The 15228-nt window shown below is 63.7% G+C and overlaps 1 protein-coding gene across 1 annotated transcript in view; it reads left to right on the top strand.

The window, feature by feature from the left end:
• Positions 1-15228, top strand: part of LOC119931401 (vomeronasal type-1 receptor 45-like) — a 42672-nt gene that overhangs the window by 2863 nt on the left and 24581 nt on the right. The window contains 1 exon segment of the mRNA XM_038750046.1: positions 342-363. Within this exon segment, the coding sequence (XP_038605974.1) occupies positions 342-363 (22 nt within the window).

Raw genomic sequence — 15228 nt, forward strand, 5'->3', positions numbered from 1 at the left:
TTTATGGATATTTTACTTGTACATTTCTATCCTATTTATTTTATTTTGTTGGTATGTTTGGTTCTGTTCTCTGTCTCCCCCTTTTAGACTGTGAGCCCACTGTTGGGTAGGGACTGTCTCTACGTGTTGCCAATTTGTACTTCCCAAGCGCTTAGTACAGTGCTCTGCACATGGTAAGCGCTCAATAAATACGATTGATTGATTGATTGATTGATTCTCCCTCCAAGCCTTGGGTCTCTCTCCGTCCCGTGCTGGGTCCCCTCTACCTCCCAGCCCAGGTCCCTCTGTCTCCTGGCCCAGGTAACCCTCTACTTCTTGGCCGTGATCCCCCCTGCAATCCCGACCTTGTCCCCCTCTGCCTCCCTGCCCTTGTCCCCAGCCTGCCTCTTGGCCTTTGTCCCCCTCTGCCCTTTTTCTCTGGTATCCCTGTCTCCCAGCCTAGGTACCCATCTGCTTCCTGGCACTGGTCCCCCTCTGCCTCTAGGCCCCGGTCCCCTTCTGCCTCCCGGACCTGGCCCCTTTATGTGTCCAGGCCCTGGTCTCCTTTTACGTCAGGGGTTCGAATATCTCTCCACCGCTTCTCACCTGTGTGACCTTGGGCAAGTCACTTCTCTTCTCTGGGACTCAGTTACCTCCTCTGTAAAATGGGGATTAAGACCGTGAACCCCACGTGGGACAACCTGATCACCTTGTAAATTCCCCAGCGTTTAGTACAGTGCTTTGCACATAGTAAGCGCTTAATAAATGCCATCATTATTCTTCTTAGTACAACTTGGCAACATAGTAAACTTCGTACATAGTGGGTGGGGCGTGGTCCGACTGCGCATGCGCCGCGCTCTCCCGGACGGGCCCACTTTTTCCCCATCCGCCCGGGCTCCGACTGCGCATGCGTTGTGCTCTCCAGGGCGGGGGCTCCCTGCTCCCCGGGCCAGGGCTACGACCGCGCATGCGCCCCGCTCCCCCAGGAGGGCCCCCTTTCGCTTCCCACCCAGGCTCTGACTGCGCATGCGCCACGCTCTCCAGGGCGGGGGTCCCTTCTCCCCGGGCCCGGGCTCCGACCGCGCATGCGCCGCGCTCCTCTGGGCGGGGCGCCCCCTCTCCTCGCAGAGGCTCCGAATGCGCATTCGCCACGCTTCTCCTCCCCGCCCGGCTCCGCTCGCGCATGCGCCGAGCTCCTTACTCCCCCCCGCCACCCGGGCTTCGACTGCGCATGCGTCTCGCTCTCTAGGACTGAAAATGTAGCTTTGGGGACTATTTCGTTCATTCATTCATTCATTCATTCAATCGTATTTTTTTATTGAGCGCTTACAGTGTGTAGAGCACTGTGCTAAGCGCTTGGGAATGGGATAGTATGTCGTATATTACAGTAGAGTACAGGACAGTATAGAGAAGCAGTGTGGTTCAGTGGCAAGAGCCCGGGCTTTGGAGTCAGAAGTCAGGCGTTCAAATCCCGACTCCACCGCTTGTCAGCTGTGTGACCTTGGGCAAGTCAGTTCACTTCTCTGGACCTCAGTTCCATCTGTCAAATGGGGATGAAGACTGTGAGCCCCGCGGGGTGCACCCTGATCACCTTGTAACCCCCCAGCGTTTAGAACAGTGCTTTGCACATAGCGCTTAATAAAGCCATCATTATTATTATGATTATTATGATGATTATGATTATGATTATGATTATTATTATTATTATTATTATTACCTCCAGGCCCTGGTCCATCTCTACGTTCTGTACTTCGGTTCCCTCAACCTCCCGGCACTGGTCCCCCTGTCTTCCGGGCCAGGTACCACTTTGCCTCTCGACCCGGGTACCCCTATTCCCCTGGCCCTGATCCCGCTCCCACTCTCCCTCCCAGCTCTGGTCCCCGTCTCCCGGCCCAGGTACTTCTCTGCTTCCCTGCCCTGGTCCCCCTGTCACCCAGCCCAGATACCCCTCTCTCATCCAGCGCTGGGGCCCCTCTGCCTCCTTGCCCGGATCCCCCTGGACCCCGGCCCAGAGGTACTCCTGTCTCCTGGACTTGGTCCCCCCATGGTTCCCTGCCTTGGTACTGCCGTCTGCCTCCAGCCCTTGGTCCTCCTCTGCCTCCCTGTCCTGATCCCCCACCGCCTCTCGGCCTTAGTCCCCCTCTGCTCCCGGCCCCGGTACCCCTCTACCTCCCGGCCCTGGTCCCCGTCTGGCTCCCTGCCTTGGTCCCCCTCAAAGTCCTGGCCCAGGCCGGCCTCTGCCTCAATGACCTGGTCACGCCCCGTCTCTCGGCCCTGGTTCCCCTCGGCTTCTCAGCCATAGTCCCACTGTCTCCCGGCCCAGGTACCCCTCTGACTCCCGGCCCTGGTCGCACTGTCTACCAGCCCTGGTCCTCCTCTTTCTCTCTGTCCTGGCCGCTTTCTGCCTCCCTGACCTTGTCTCACCGCTTCTCGGCCCTGGTCCCCCTTTGTCTCCCGGCCCTGGTTCCCCTCTGCTTCCCTGCCCTGGTCCCCCGTCTACCGGCCCGGGTACCCCTCTGCCTCCTGGCCCTGGCCACCTGCTGCCTCCAGGCCCTCGGCCCCCTCTGCCTCCCTGCCCTGGTCCCCAAGGCCTCTCAGCTCTGGTCCCCCTCTGCCTCCGACCAAGTTACCACACCGCATTCTGGAAGAAATCCCCTTCAGCTTCCATGCCCTGGCCCCCATCTACCAGCCCAGGTACCCCTTGGCCTCCCGGCTCTGGTCCCCCTGTATCCCTTCCCAGGAACCCTTCTGTCTCCTGGCCCTGGTCCCCCTCGGCCTCCTGACCCTGGTCCCCCTCTGCAGCCTGCCCTGGTCCTGTGCCTCCCGGTCTTGTTCTCCTTCTACCTCCAGGCCCTTGGGTCTCTCTCCGTGCCAGCCCTGGGTCCCCCACCTCTACCTCCCGGCTCTGGTCCCCTTCTGCCTCGCAGCCCTGGTCCGCCTGTCTCCTGGCCCAGGGACCCCGCTGCCTCCTGGCCCTGGTCCCCCTCTGCTGCTCTGCCCTGGTCCCCCTATGCCTCCCGGCCCTGGTCCCTCTGTGACTCCCCGCCCTAGTCTCCTTCTAACTCTCCGGCCTTGGGTCTCTCTCCGTTCCGGCCCTGGTCTCCGTCGCCTGGCCCAGGTACCCCTCTGCCTCCTGGCCCTGGTTCCCCTCTATCTCCCCACCTTGTTCCCCCTCTGCCTTCTGGCCCCAGTCCCCCTATGCCACCCTGCCCCTGCCCCCTCCTCGAGCCCGGGCCTCTCGGCCCTGGTGCCTCTCTGCTTCCTGGCCCAGGTACCCCTATGCCTCTCTACCTCCCTGCCCTGGTTTCCCTGTCTCCTGGCCCAGGTACCCATCTGCCTCCTGGCCCTGGTCCCGCTCTGCCGCCTGACCCTGGTCCCTCTGTGCCTCCTGGCCCTGGTATCGTTCTACCTCCAGGCCCTTGGGTCTCTCTCCGTCCCAGCCCTGGGTCCCCTCTACCTCCCGGCCCTCGTCACTTTGTCTCCCGGACCAGGTACCATTCTGCCTTTTGGTCCTGGTCCCCCCGCCCCCCTCCCGGCCCAGGTATCTCTGACTCCCGGCCCTGGTCACACTGTCTACCAGCCACCGGTACCTATATTTCCTATATTTAAACTGCGCCACTCTGACTGCAGCTTTCTCCACCACCGTCTGATAGTTTCGCACTTGATCACCTAATATAAAATTTTGACACTACAACATTGACATTCTACTCTGTAACTCTGTCAGCTCTTTTTCCAAGACCAATTTATCTTCAATAGCCTTAGTTTTTAATTAATACATTTTTCGATAAGCAGTTAACAAAGCCCACCCTCTGCTGCAGACTCCTGTCATCTCTTTTCCTTTTTCTACAGGAATACGTTGCAAACACTCAGTTAATTGCCAAGGTTCAGCATTTCTTATTCGTCCCTTCCAATCTTCACACGAGCCTGTTTCTTTAGCCCAGACCTTAGCGAGGGAACAGTACCGCATACTCTCCCATCCTGGGATATCCTCCTCCAGTGGCGTTTGGGTTACTTTCTTGAAAAAAGGCATGATATATCGCGGCTCCTGGCCGACTACGCCAAAATGTTGTTACCGAAATATTTCTTCAGTTAACCAACGAATAAGGCTCAGACCCGCGACTACAAGTCCCCTTTTTTCAGAGAAAGAAGCGCAGACACATAGTAATATAGGTGTATCGTTACAATTTTAATAGGACAATTTTTATAGAAGGAAGGGAATACGAAAGAAGAAAACAAATACAAAAAGGGGTTAAAACAAACACACAAAAAAGAGGGGTTACATCACCAATTCGGGGGAACACCAACTCCTGAAGTTTTCATGCTGGGGAATCCCGGATTCAGCTTTCAGGGTCCCGAATGGGAAGGTCCCAGGCAGAGCGTCCTCTCCGTGGGTGAGATTCCGAGTTAGCTCCAACGTACGAGCCTTAATAAACCCTTTGCAAACTAAGAAGGTATTTTGCCAATTGCACAAGTTCCTGGGCGACTGGCTGGGTCACCCTGGGAAGATGTGTTTATTCAAGATGTTTCTGTACTGTGGGAAATGGCCCGTTTCCAGAGTACAGAGATAAGTTATTTTTCTTTATTTAAATTTAAATTAAATAAATTTATTTATTTATTTTACTATTTATTTATTTATTTTACTTGTACCTATCTATTCTATTTATTTTATTTTGTTAGTATGTTTGGTTTTGTTCTCTGTCTCCCCCTTCTAGACTGTGAGCCCACTGTTGGGTAGGGACTGTCTGTATATGTTGCCAGCTTGTACTTCCCAAGCGCTTAGTACAGTGCTCTGCACACAGTAAGCGCTCAATAAATACGATTGATTGATTGATTGATTGATTGATTGATTCTTCTCCTTTGTTTTGCAATTGGTTATCTGTCAAGCCCAGCCGAGGTCGCCCAGCAGACAGGTTGGTCTAGCCGTTGCCAAATCGAAGCCTATACTTAATGTGCAAGAGTTTCTAAATTTACCCATCAGGGGGTTAGCATTAGGCAGAGCAGGGAGGGGGGGGTAGCATTAGGCACAGCAGGGGGATAGCACTAGGCAGAGCAGGGGGATAGCAATAGGTGGAGCGGGGGAGAACAGTATTAGGTGGGTGGGATAGCACTAGGCAGGGGGTATAGCACTAGGCAAGGGGGATAGCACTAGGCTGGGGGGATAGCACTAGGTGGAGGGGATAGCACAAGGCAGAGCGGGGGGATAGCACTAGGCGGAGCAAGGGGGATAGCACTAGGCAGGGAGTGGATAGCACTAGGCAGAGCAGCGGGGGATAGCACTAGGTGGAGCGGGGGGACAGCACTGGGCAGAGCGGGGGGGGGATAGCACTAGGCGGGGCCGGGGGGCGACAGCCCGAGGCGGGGCGCGACAGCTCTAGGCGGGGTGCGGGGCCCACAACCCTAGGTGGGGTGGGGGGGGCGACAGCATCAGGCGGGGCGGGGGGGTCACAGCACCAAGCAGGGCAGGGGGCCACAGCACCAGGCGGGGAAGCGGGCCACAGCACCAGGAGGGGTAGGGGGCCTCCAGGCGGTGGGTGGGGCAGAGCACGAGGCTGGTCGGGGGGCGACAGGACTAGGCAGGGTGGGGGGCGACAGCACTAGGAGGAGCGGGGGGCGACAGCACTAGGCGGAGCGGGGGGGATTGCTCTAGGCGGAGCGAGGAGCGACAGCACTAGGTGGAGCGGGGGGCGAAAGCACTAGGAGGGGCGGGGGGCAACAGCCTTAGGTTGGGCGGGGGGCAACAGCAGTAGGCGGAGCCGGGGGCGACAGCACTAGGCAGAGCGTGAGGGGGACAGCATTAGGCAGAGCAGGGGCCGACAGCACTAGGCGGGGCGGGGGGCGACAGCACTAGGCGGGGCGGGGGCGACAGTACTAGGAGGAGCGGGGGGCGACAACACTAGGTGGAGCGGGGGCCATCACACTAGGCGGGGCGGGGAGTCACTGCACTAGGCGGGGCGGGGGGCCACCACACTAGGCAGAGCGGGGGGCCACAGCATTAGGCGGGGTGGGGACCACAGCAGTAGGCAGGGAGGGGGGCCACAGCAGTAGGCGGGGCGGGGTCCACAGCACTAGGCGGAGCGGGGGGCGACAGCAGTAGGCGGGCTGGGAGGCTTCAGCCGTAGGCCGGGGGGGTGACAGCAGTAGGCTGGGCGGGGGCGACAGCAGTAGGCGGGGCAAGGGGGCGACAGAAGTAGGCGGGGCAGGGGGAGACATCAGTAGGCACGGAAGGGGGCGACAGCGGTAGGCGCGGGGGGGGCTACAGCAGTAGGCAGGGCGGGGGGAGATAGCACTAGGCGGTGGGGGATAGCACTAGGCGTGGGGGATAGAACTCGGCAGAGTAGGGGGGGATAGCACTAGGCGGAGCAGGAGGGATAGCACTAGGAGGGGAGGTGGATAACACTAGGCAGAGCAGGTGGGGGATAGCACTAGGCAGGGCTGGGGGCAACAGCCCTTAGCGGGGTAGGGGGTATAGCACCAGGCAGAGCAGACGGGATAGCACTAGGCGGAGGGGGATAGTACTAAGTGGGGGGAATAGCACTAGGTGGGGGGGATAGCACTAGGCGGTGGGGGGATAGCACTAAGCGGTGGCGGGGTATAACACTAGGCGGGGGGGATAGCACTAGGCAGAGCAGGGGGGATAGCACTAGGCGGGGGGTATAGCACTAGGCGGAGCAAGGGGATAGCACTAGGCGGAGCGGGTTATAGTACTAGGAGGAGCAGGGGGTGACAGCACCAGGCGAGGCGGGGGGCGACAGCACCAGGCGGGGCGGGGGGCGACAGCACCAGGCCGGGAGGGGGACCACAGCACCAGGAGGGCCGGGGGCCACAGCACCAGGCGGGGCCGGGGGGCCACAACACCAGGCGGGGAGAGGTCGACAGCACCAGGCGGGGCAGGGGGCCACAGCACTAGGCGGGGCGGGGGGCGACAGCAGTAGACTGGTCGGGGGGCGGCAGCAGTAGGAGGGGCGGGGGGCAAAAGCAGTAGGCGGGGCGGGGGAGACAGCAGTAGGTGGGGGGTGACAGCAGTAGGCGGGGTGGGCGAAACCAGTAGGCGGGGGCGGCGACAACAGTAGGCGGGGCGGGGGACGACAACAGTAGGCGGGGCGGGGGCGACAGCAGGAAGGCGGGGCGGGGGATAGCACTAGGCGGGGGGGATAGCACTAGCCGGGGGGATAGCACTAGCCGGGGGGGTTAGCACTAGGCAGGGGAGATAGCACTAGGCAGGGGGATAGCACTAGGCGGAGCAGGGGGATAGCACTAGGCAGAGCGGGGGGGATAGCAGTAGGCGGAGCAGGGGGGATAGCACTAGGCGGGGGCGGATAGCTCTATGCAGAGCAGGGTGGGGGATAGCACTAGGAGGGGCGGGGGGCCACAGCCCTAGGTGGGGTAGGGGGGATAGCACTAGGCAAAACATGGGGGTGGATAGCACTAGGCTGAGCGGGGGGATAGCACTAGGCAGAGAGGGGGGAGATAGCACTAGGCAGAGCGGGGGGACAGCACTAGGGGGAGCGGTGGGGATAGCACTAGGCGAGGGGGGGGATAAAACTAGGCGGGGAAGATAGCACTACGCGGGGAGGGAATAGCACAAGGCAAAGCGGGGGGGATAGCACTAGGCAGAGCAGGGGGGATAGCAATAGGCAGAGAATGGGGGTGATAGCAATAGGCGGAGCAGGGGGATAGCACTAGGTGGAGTGGGGAGATTGCATTAGGCGGAGCAGGGAGGGTAACACTAGGTGGGGGATAGCACTAGGCAGAGCAGGGGGATAGCACTAGGCGGAGCGGGGGGATAACACTAGGCGGAGCGGGGGGATAGCACTAGGCAGGAGGGATAGCACAAGGCAGAAGGGATAGCACTAGGCAGGGGGATAGCACTACGCAGGGGGAGGATAGCATTAGGCAGAGCGGGGGGGATAGACCTAGGCGGGGCGGGGGACAAAAGCCCTAGGCGGGGTAGGGGGGATAGCACTAGGCAGAGCGGGGGGGTGTAGCACTAGGCGGGGCAGGGGTAATAGCACGAGGAAAAGCCGGGGAGGGGGAATAACACTAGGCAGAGCCGGGGGGATAGCCCTAGGCGGAGCCGGGGTGATAGCACTAGGCGGTAGAGGGATAGCACTAGGCGGGGGGGATAGCGCTAGGCCGGGGGGAGATAGCACTAGGCGGTGGGGGATAGCACTAGGCAGAGCATGGGGGCGATAGCACTAGGCGGGGCAGGGGGCAACAGCCCTAGGCGGGGCATGGGGCATAGCACTAGGCAGAGCGGGGGGGAATAGCACTAGGCGGAGCCCTGGGGATAGCACTTGGCGTAGCGGGGGATAGCACTAGGCGGGGTGGGGATAGAACTAGGCGGGGAGGATAGCACTAGGCGGGGGCGGGAATAGCACTAGGCAGAGCAGGGGGGATAGCACTAGGCAGAGCAGGGGGGAAGCACTAGGCAGAGCAGGGAGGGATAGCACTAGGCAGAGTCGGGGGGATAGCATTAGGCAGAGCAGGGGGAGGATAGCACTAGGCACAGCCGGGAGGGGATAGCACTAGGCAGAGCGAGGGGTATAGCAATAGGCGGAGCAGGGGGACAGCACTAGGCGAAGCAGGGTAGAACAGCACTAGGCAGGTGGGATAGCGCTAGGCAGGGCGTATAGCACTAGGCAGGGGGGATAGCACTAGGCTGGGGGCATAGCACTAGGTGGAGGGGATAGCACAAGGCAGAGCCGGGGCGGGTAGCACTAGGCAGAGCGGGGGGGGGGGGGTAGCACTAGGTGGAGCCGGGGGATAGCACTAGGCGGAGCGGGGGGATAGCACTAGGCCGGGGGATAGCCCTAGGCAGGGGGATATCACTACGCATGGGGAGGATAGCACTAGGCAGAGCAGGGGGGGATAGAACTAGGCGGGGCGGGGGATAAAAGCCCTAGGCGGGGCGGGGGATAAAAGCCCTAGGCGGGGCGGGGGACAAAAGCCCTAGGCGGGGTAGGGGGGATAGCACTAGGCAGAGCGGGGGGGGGTAGCACTAGGCGGGGCAGGGAGCAACAGCCCTAGGCGGGGCAGGGGTGATAGTACTAGGAAAAGCGGGGTGGGGGGGAATAGCACTAGGCAGAGCCTGGGGGATAGCACTACGCAGAGCGGGGGGGATGGCACTAGGCGGTGGAGGGATAGCACTAGGCGGTGGAGGGATAGCACTAGGCGGGGGGGTTAGCACTAGGCGGGGGGATAGCACTAGGCGGGGGGGAGATAGCACTAGGCGGTGGGGGATAACACTAGGCAGAGCATGGGGGGGTTAGCACTAGGCGGGGCAGGGGGCAACAGCCCTAGGCGGGGCATGGGAGATAGCACTAGGCAGAGCTGGGGGGAATGGCACTAGGCGGAGCCGGGGGGATAGCACTAGACGGAGCGGGGGGATAGCACTAGGCGTAGCGGGGGGATAGCACTAAGCGGAGGAGGATAGAACTAGGTGGGGAGGATAGTACAAGGCGGGGGGGAATAGCACGAGGCAGAGCGGGGGGGGGGATAGCAATAGGCAGAGCAGGGCGGGGAAAGCACTAGGCAGAGCAGGGGGTAATAGCACTAGGCAGAGCAGGGGGGGATAGCACTAGGCGGGGGGAATAGCACTAGGTAGAGCAGGGAGGGATGGCACTAGACAGAGCGGGGGGGATAGCATTAGGCAGAGCAGGGGGGATAGCACTAGGCAGATCGGGGGGGATAGCACTAGGCAGAGCAGCGGGGGATAGCAATAGGCGGAGCAGGGGAACAGCACTAGGCGGAGCTGGGAGAACAGCACTAGGTGGGTGGGATAGCACTAGGCAGGGGGTATAGCACTAGGCGGGGGGATAGCACTAGGCTGGGGGATAGCACTTGGTGGAGGGGATAGCACAAGGCAGAGAGGCGGGGGGATAGCACTAGGCGGAGCAGGAAGGATAGCACTAGGCAGGGGGCGGATAGCACTAGGCAGCAGCGGGGGATAGCACTAGGTGGAGCAGAGGGACAGCACTGGGCGGAGCGGGGGGGGATAGCACTAGGCGGGGCCGGGGGGCGACAGCCCGAGGCGGGGCGTGACATCTCTAGACGAGGTGGGGGGCACACAGCCCTAGGCGGGTTGGGGGGCGACAGCACTAGGCGGGGAGGGGGGCAACAGAACTAGGAGGGGCAGGGGCGACAGCCCTAGGCGGGGGCGGGGGATGACACTAGAAGGAGCGGGGGAATAGCACTAGGTGGAGCGGGGGGATAGCACTAGGGGGAGCGGGGGGATAGCACTAGGCGGGGCGGGGGATGACAGCCCTAAGCGGGGTAGGGGCCGACAGTCCTAGGCGGGGCGGGGGCCGACAGCCCTAGGCGGGGTGGGGGGGCAGCATAGGCGAGGCAGGGGGCGACAGCACTAGGCGGGGCGGGGGGGATAGCACTAGGTAGAGCGGGGGGACAGCACTAGGCGGGGGGATAGCAGTAGGCGGGTAGGGGGGAATAGCACTAGGCAGAGCAGGGGGGATCGCACTAGGCGGAGTGGGGGGATAGCACTAGGAGGAGCGAAGGGGATAGCACTAGACGGAGCAGGGGGGCGACAACCCTAGGCGGGGCGGGGGCGACAGACCCAAGGCGGAGCGGGTGGATAGCACTAGACGGAGAGGGGGGATAGCACTAGGCAGAGTGGGGGGATAGCACTAGGACGAGCTGGGGGGATAGCACTAGGCGGGGCGGGGGGGGCGACAGCCCTAGGCGGGGAGATAAGCGACAGCCCTAGGCGGAGCGGGGGGATAACACTAGGAGGAGCGGGGGATAGCAGTAGGCGGGACGGGGGGGCAACAGCCCTTGGCGGGCCGTGGGGCGACAGCCCTAGGCGGGGCGGGGGGCGACAGCCCTAGGCAGAGCCGGGGGGATAGCACTAGGCGGAGAGGGGGGATAGCACTAGGGGGAGCGGGGAGATAGCACTAGGGGGAGCGGGGAGATAGCACTAGGGAGAGCGGAGGGATAGTACTAGGCGGGGCGGGGACTACAGCCCTAGGCGGAGCGGGAGGTTAGCACTACAAGGAGCGGGGGGATAGCACTAGGCAGAGCAGGTGGATAGCACTAGGCAGAGCTGGGGTATAGCACTACGCGGGGCGGGGGGGGAGGGCAACAGCCCTAGGCGGGACGGGGGGCGACAGCCCCAGGCGGCGCGGGGGGCTACAGCTCCAAGCGGGGCTAGGGGCGATAGCCCCAGGCGGGATGGGGGGGCGACAGCCCCAGGCAGGGGGGGAGGGGGTCGGGCGGCGACAGCCCTAGGCGGGGTAGGGAATAGCACTAAGTAGAGCAGGAGGGGATAGCACTAGGCGGAGCGGGGGGGGAAGAACCTAAGTCGGGGTGGGGGGCGACAGCCCTAGGCAGAGCAGGGGAATAGCACTACACGGAGCTGGGGCATAGCACTTGGCAGAGCGGGGGGATAGCACTAGACAGAGGTGGGGGCATAGCACTACGTGGGGCGGGGGGTGACAGCCCTAGGCTGGTGGGGGGGCGACAGCACTAGCCGGGTCTGGGGGCGACAGTACTAGGCAGGGCGGGGGGCGACAGCACTAGGCAGAGTGGGGGGGTGACAGCACTAAGCGGGGCGGGGGCGACAGCACTAGGTGGGGCGGGGGGCGACAGCACTAGGCGGAGCTGGGGGCGACAGCACTAGGCGGGGATGGGGGCCACAGCACTAGGCGGGGAGCGGGGCCACAGCACTATTTGTGGAGGGGAGCCACAGCACTAGGCAGGGCGGGGGTCCACAGCACTAGGCGGGGCGGGGGCGACAGCACTAGGCGGGGCTGGGGGGGACAGCACTAGGCTGGGAGGGGGGCGACAACACTAAGCGGGGAGGGGGGCGACCGCACTAGGTGGAGCCGGGGAGACAGCACTAGTCGGAGCGGGGGATGATAGCACTAGGCGAGGCAGGGGGCAACAGCCCTAGTCAGGGTAGGGGGGGATACCACTAGGCAGAGCGGGAGGGGATAGCACTAGGCGGGGCGGGGGGCAAACAGCCCTAGGCGGAGCCGGGGGGATAGCACTAGGCGGAGCGGGGGGATAGAACTAGGCGGGGGTTACAGCACTAGGCGGGGGGGATAACACTACGCAGAGCGGGGGGGCTAACACTAGGGAAAGCGGGGGGGCTAGCACTAGGCAGAGCAGGGTGGCTAGCACTAGGCAGAGCAGGGGGGATAGCACTAGGCAGAGCTGAGGGGATAGCACTACGCGGGGCAGAAGGGGGGTGACAGCCCTAGGCGGGGCGGGGGGCAACAGCCCTCGGCGGGGGGGCGACATCACTAGCCGGGGCGAGGGGCGACAGCACTAGGCGGGGCGGGGGGCGACAGTACTAGGCGGGACGGAGAGTGACAGCATTAAGCAGAGCGGCGGTATAGCACTAGACGGAGCAGGAGGATACCACTAGACGGAGCAAGGGGGCGACAGCCCTAAGCGGGGCGGGGAATAGAACTAAACAGATCAGGAGTGGGTAGCACTAGGCGGAGACGGGGATAGCACTAGACGGAACGTGGGGGCGACAACCCTAGTCGGGGCGGGGGGCGACAGCCCTAGGCGGAGCGGGGGGATAGCACTACACCGAGCGGGGGGATAGCACTGGGCAGAGCGGGTGGATAGCACTACGCAGAGCTTAGGGGGGTAGAACTACGCGGGGCGGGGGGGTTACAGCCCTAGACGGGGTGGTGGGCGACAACCCTAGGCGGGGCGGGGGGCGACAGCCCTAGGCGGGGCGGAGAACTACAGCCCTAGGGGGAGCGGGGGGATAGCACTACATGGAGCGGTGAGATAGCCCTAGGTAGAGCGGGTGGATAGCACTAGGCAGAGCTGGGGGGATAGCACTACGCGGGGCGGGGGGGGCGACAGCCCTAGGAGGGGTGGGGGACGAGAGCCCTAGGCGGGACGGGGGGCGACAACCCTAGGCGTGGTGGGGGGCGACAGCACTAGGCATGGCGGGGAGCGACAGTACTAGGTGGGGCGGGGGGCGACAGCACTAGGCAGAGCAGGGGGATAGCACTAGATGGAGCGGGGGGATAGCACTAGGCGGGGTGGGGGGCGACATCACCAGCTGGGGCGGAGGGCGACAGCAATAGGCAGGGCGGGGGCGACAGTACTAGGCGGGGCGGGGGCGACAGCACTAGGCTGGGAGGGGGGCGACAACACTAGGCGGGGATGGGGTCCACAGCACTAGGCGGGGAGGGGGGCCACAGCACTATTTGTGGAGGGGAGCCACAGCACTAGGCAGGGCGGGGGTCCACAGCACTAGGCAGAGCGGGGGGAATAGCACTAGGCGGGGTGTGGGGGTGACAGTACTAGGCAGAGCAGGGGGATAGCACTAGACGGAGTGGGAGGATACCACTAGACGGAGCAGGGGGGCGACAGTCCTAGACGGGGCGGGGAATAGCACTAGGCAGATAAGGGGGGGATAGCACTCGGTGGAGGCGGGGGTTAGCACTAGACGGAGCGGGGGGGCGACAATCCTAGTCGGGGCGGGGGGCGACAGTCCTAGGCAGAGCGGGGGGATAGCACTACACGGAGCGGTGGGATAGCACTACACTGAGCAAGGGGATAGCACTAGGCAAAGCGGGGGATAGCACTAGGCGGGGTGGGGGGGGGGCGACAGCCCTATTCGGGGCAGGGGGCGACAGCCCTAGGCGGTTCGGGGGGCGACAGCCCTAGGCGGAGCGGCGGGATATCACTACATGGAGCGGGGGGATAGCACTGGGCAGAGTGGGTGGATAGCACTAGGCAGAGCTGGGCGGATAGCACTACGCGGAGCGGGGGGGGGCGACAGCAGTAAGCGGGGTGGGGGGCGACAGCAGTAGGCAGGGCTGGGGCGATAGCATTAGGCAGAGCGGGGGGTGGGGGGGAGCACTTGGCGGGGCGGGGGGCAACAGCCCTAGAGGGTCAGGGGGGATAGCACTAGGCAGAGCAGGGGCGGGGGGATAACACTATGCGGAGCCGGGGGGATGGCATTAGTCGGAGCGGGGCGGAATATGACTAGGCGAGGCGGGGGGCAACAGCCCTAGGCAGGGTAGTGGGGATACCACTAGGCAGAGCAGGAGAGGGTAGCACTAGGCGGGGCTGGGGGGCAAACAGCACTAGGCGGAGCCGGGGGATAGCACTAGGCTTAGCGGGGGGGATAGCTCTAGGCGGGGTGGGGGGATAGCACTAGACGGGGGGTATAGTACTAGGCAGAGCAGGGGAGCATAGCACTAGGCGGGGGGGATAGTACTAGGCAGAGCAGGGGGGGATAGCACTAGGCAGAACAGAGGGGGGATAGCACTAGACAGAGCGGAGGGGGATAGCACTAGGCAGAGCAGGTGGATAGCACTAGGCAGAGCAGGTGGATAGCACTAGGCAGAGCAGGGGGGGGATAGCACTAGGCGGAGCAGGGGGGGATAGCACTAGGCGGAGAGGTGGGAAAGCACTAGGCGGAGCAGGGGGGATAACCCTAGGTGGGGGGATAGCACTAGGCGGAGTGGGGGGGATAGCACTAGGCGGAGCGGGGGGTGACAGCACTAGGCAGGGCGGGGGGGCACAGCACTAGGCGGGGAGGGAGCCACAGCACGAGGCGGGGAGGGGGGCCACAGCACTGGGCGTGGAGGGGAGCGACAGCACTAGGCGGGGCAGGGGTCCACAGCACTAGGCGTGGCGGGGGGGGACAGCATTAGGCGGGGCAGGGGCCGACAGCACTAGGCAGGGCAGGGGGGACAGCAGTAGGCGGGGAGGGGCGCGACAGCCCTAGGCGGAGCGGGGGGCGACAGCCCGAGGCGGAGCGGGGGGATAGCACTAGACGGAGTGGGGGGAAAGCACTAGGTGGGGCGGGGGGGGACAGCTCTAGGCCTGGCGGGGGGCGACAACCCTAGGCAATGCGGGTGGCGCCAGCACTAGGCGGGGCGGGGGGCACAGCACTAGTCAGGGCAGAAGGCGACAGCACTAGGCGGGGCAGGGGGGACAGCACTAGGCGGGGAGGGGGGCGACAGCACTAGGCGGCGAGGGGTCGGCAGCACTAGGCGGGGCGGGAGGCGACAGCCCTAGGCGGAGCGGGGGGATAGCACTAGACTGAGTGGGGGGATAGTACTAGGCGGGGCGGGGGCGACAGCCCTAGGCGTGGTGGGAGGGCGACAGCCCTAGGCGGGGCGGGGGGTGACAGCCCTATGGGGGGCGGGGGGCGACATCCCTAGGCGGGGCGGGGGGCGACACCCCTAGGCGGGGCGGGGGGGCGACACCCCTAGGCGGGGCAGGGGGCGACAGCACTAGGCGGGACGGGGGGGC

This window comes from Tachyglossus aculeatus, chromosome 8 (genome assembly GCF_015852505.1).
Source record: "Tachyglossus aculeatus isolate mTacAcu1 chromosome 8, mTacAcu1.pri, whole genome shotgun sequence".
Classification (NCBI taxonomy): Eukaryota; Metazoa; Chordata; class Mammalia; order Monotremata; family Tachyglossidae; genus Tachyglossus; species Tachyglossus aculeatus.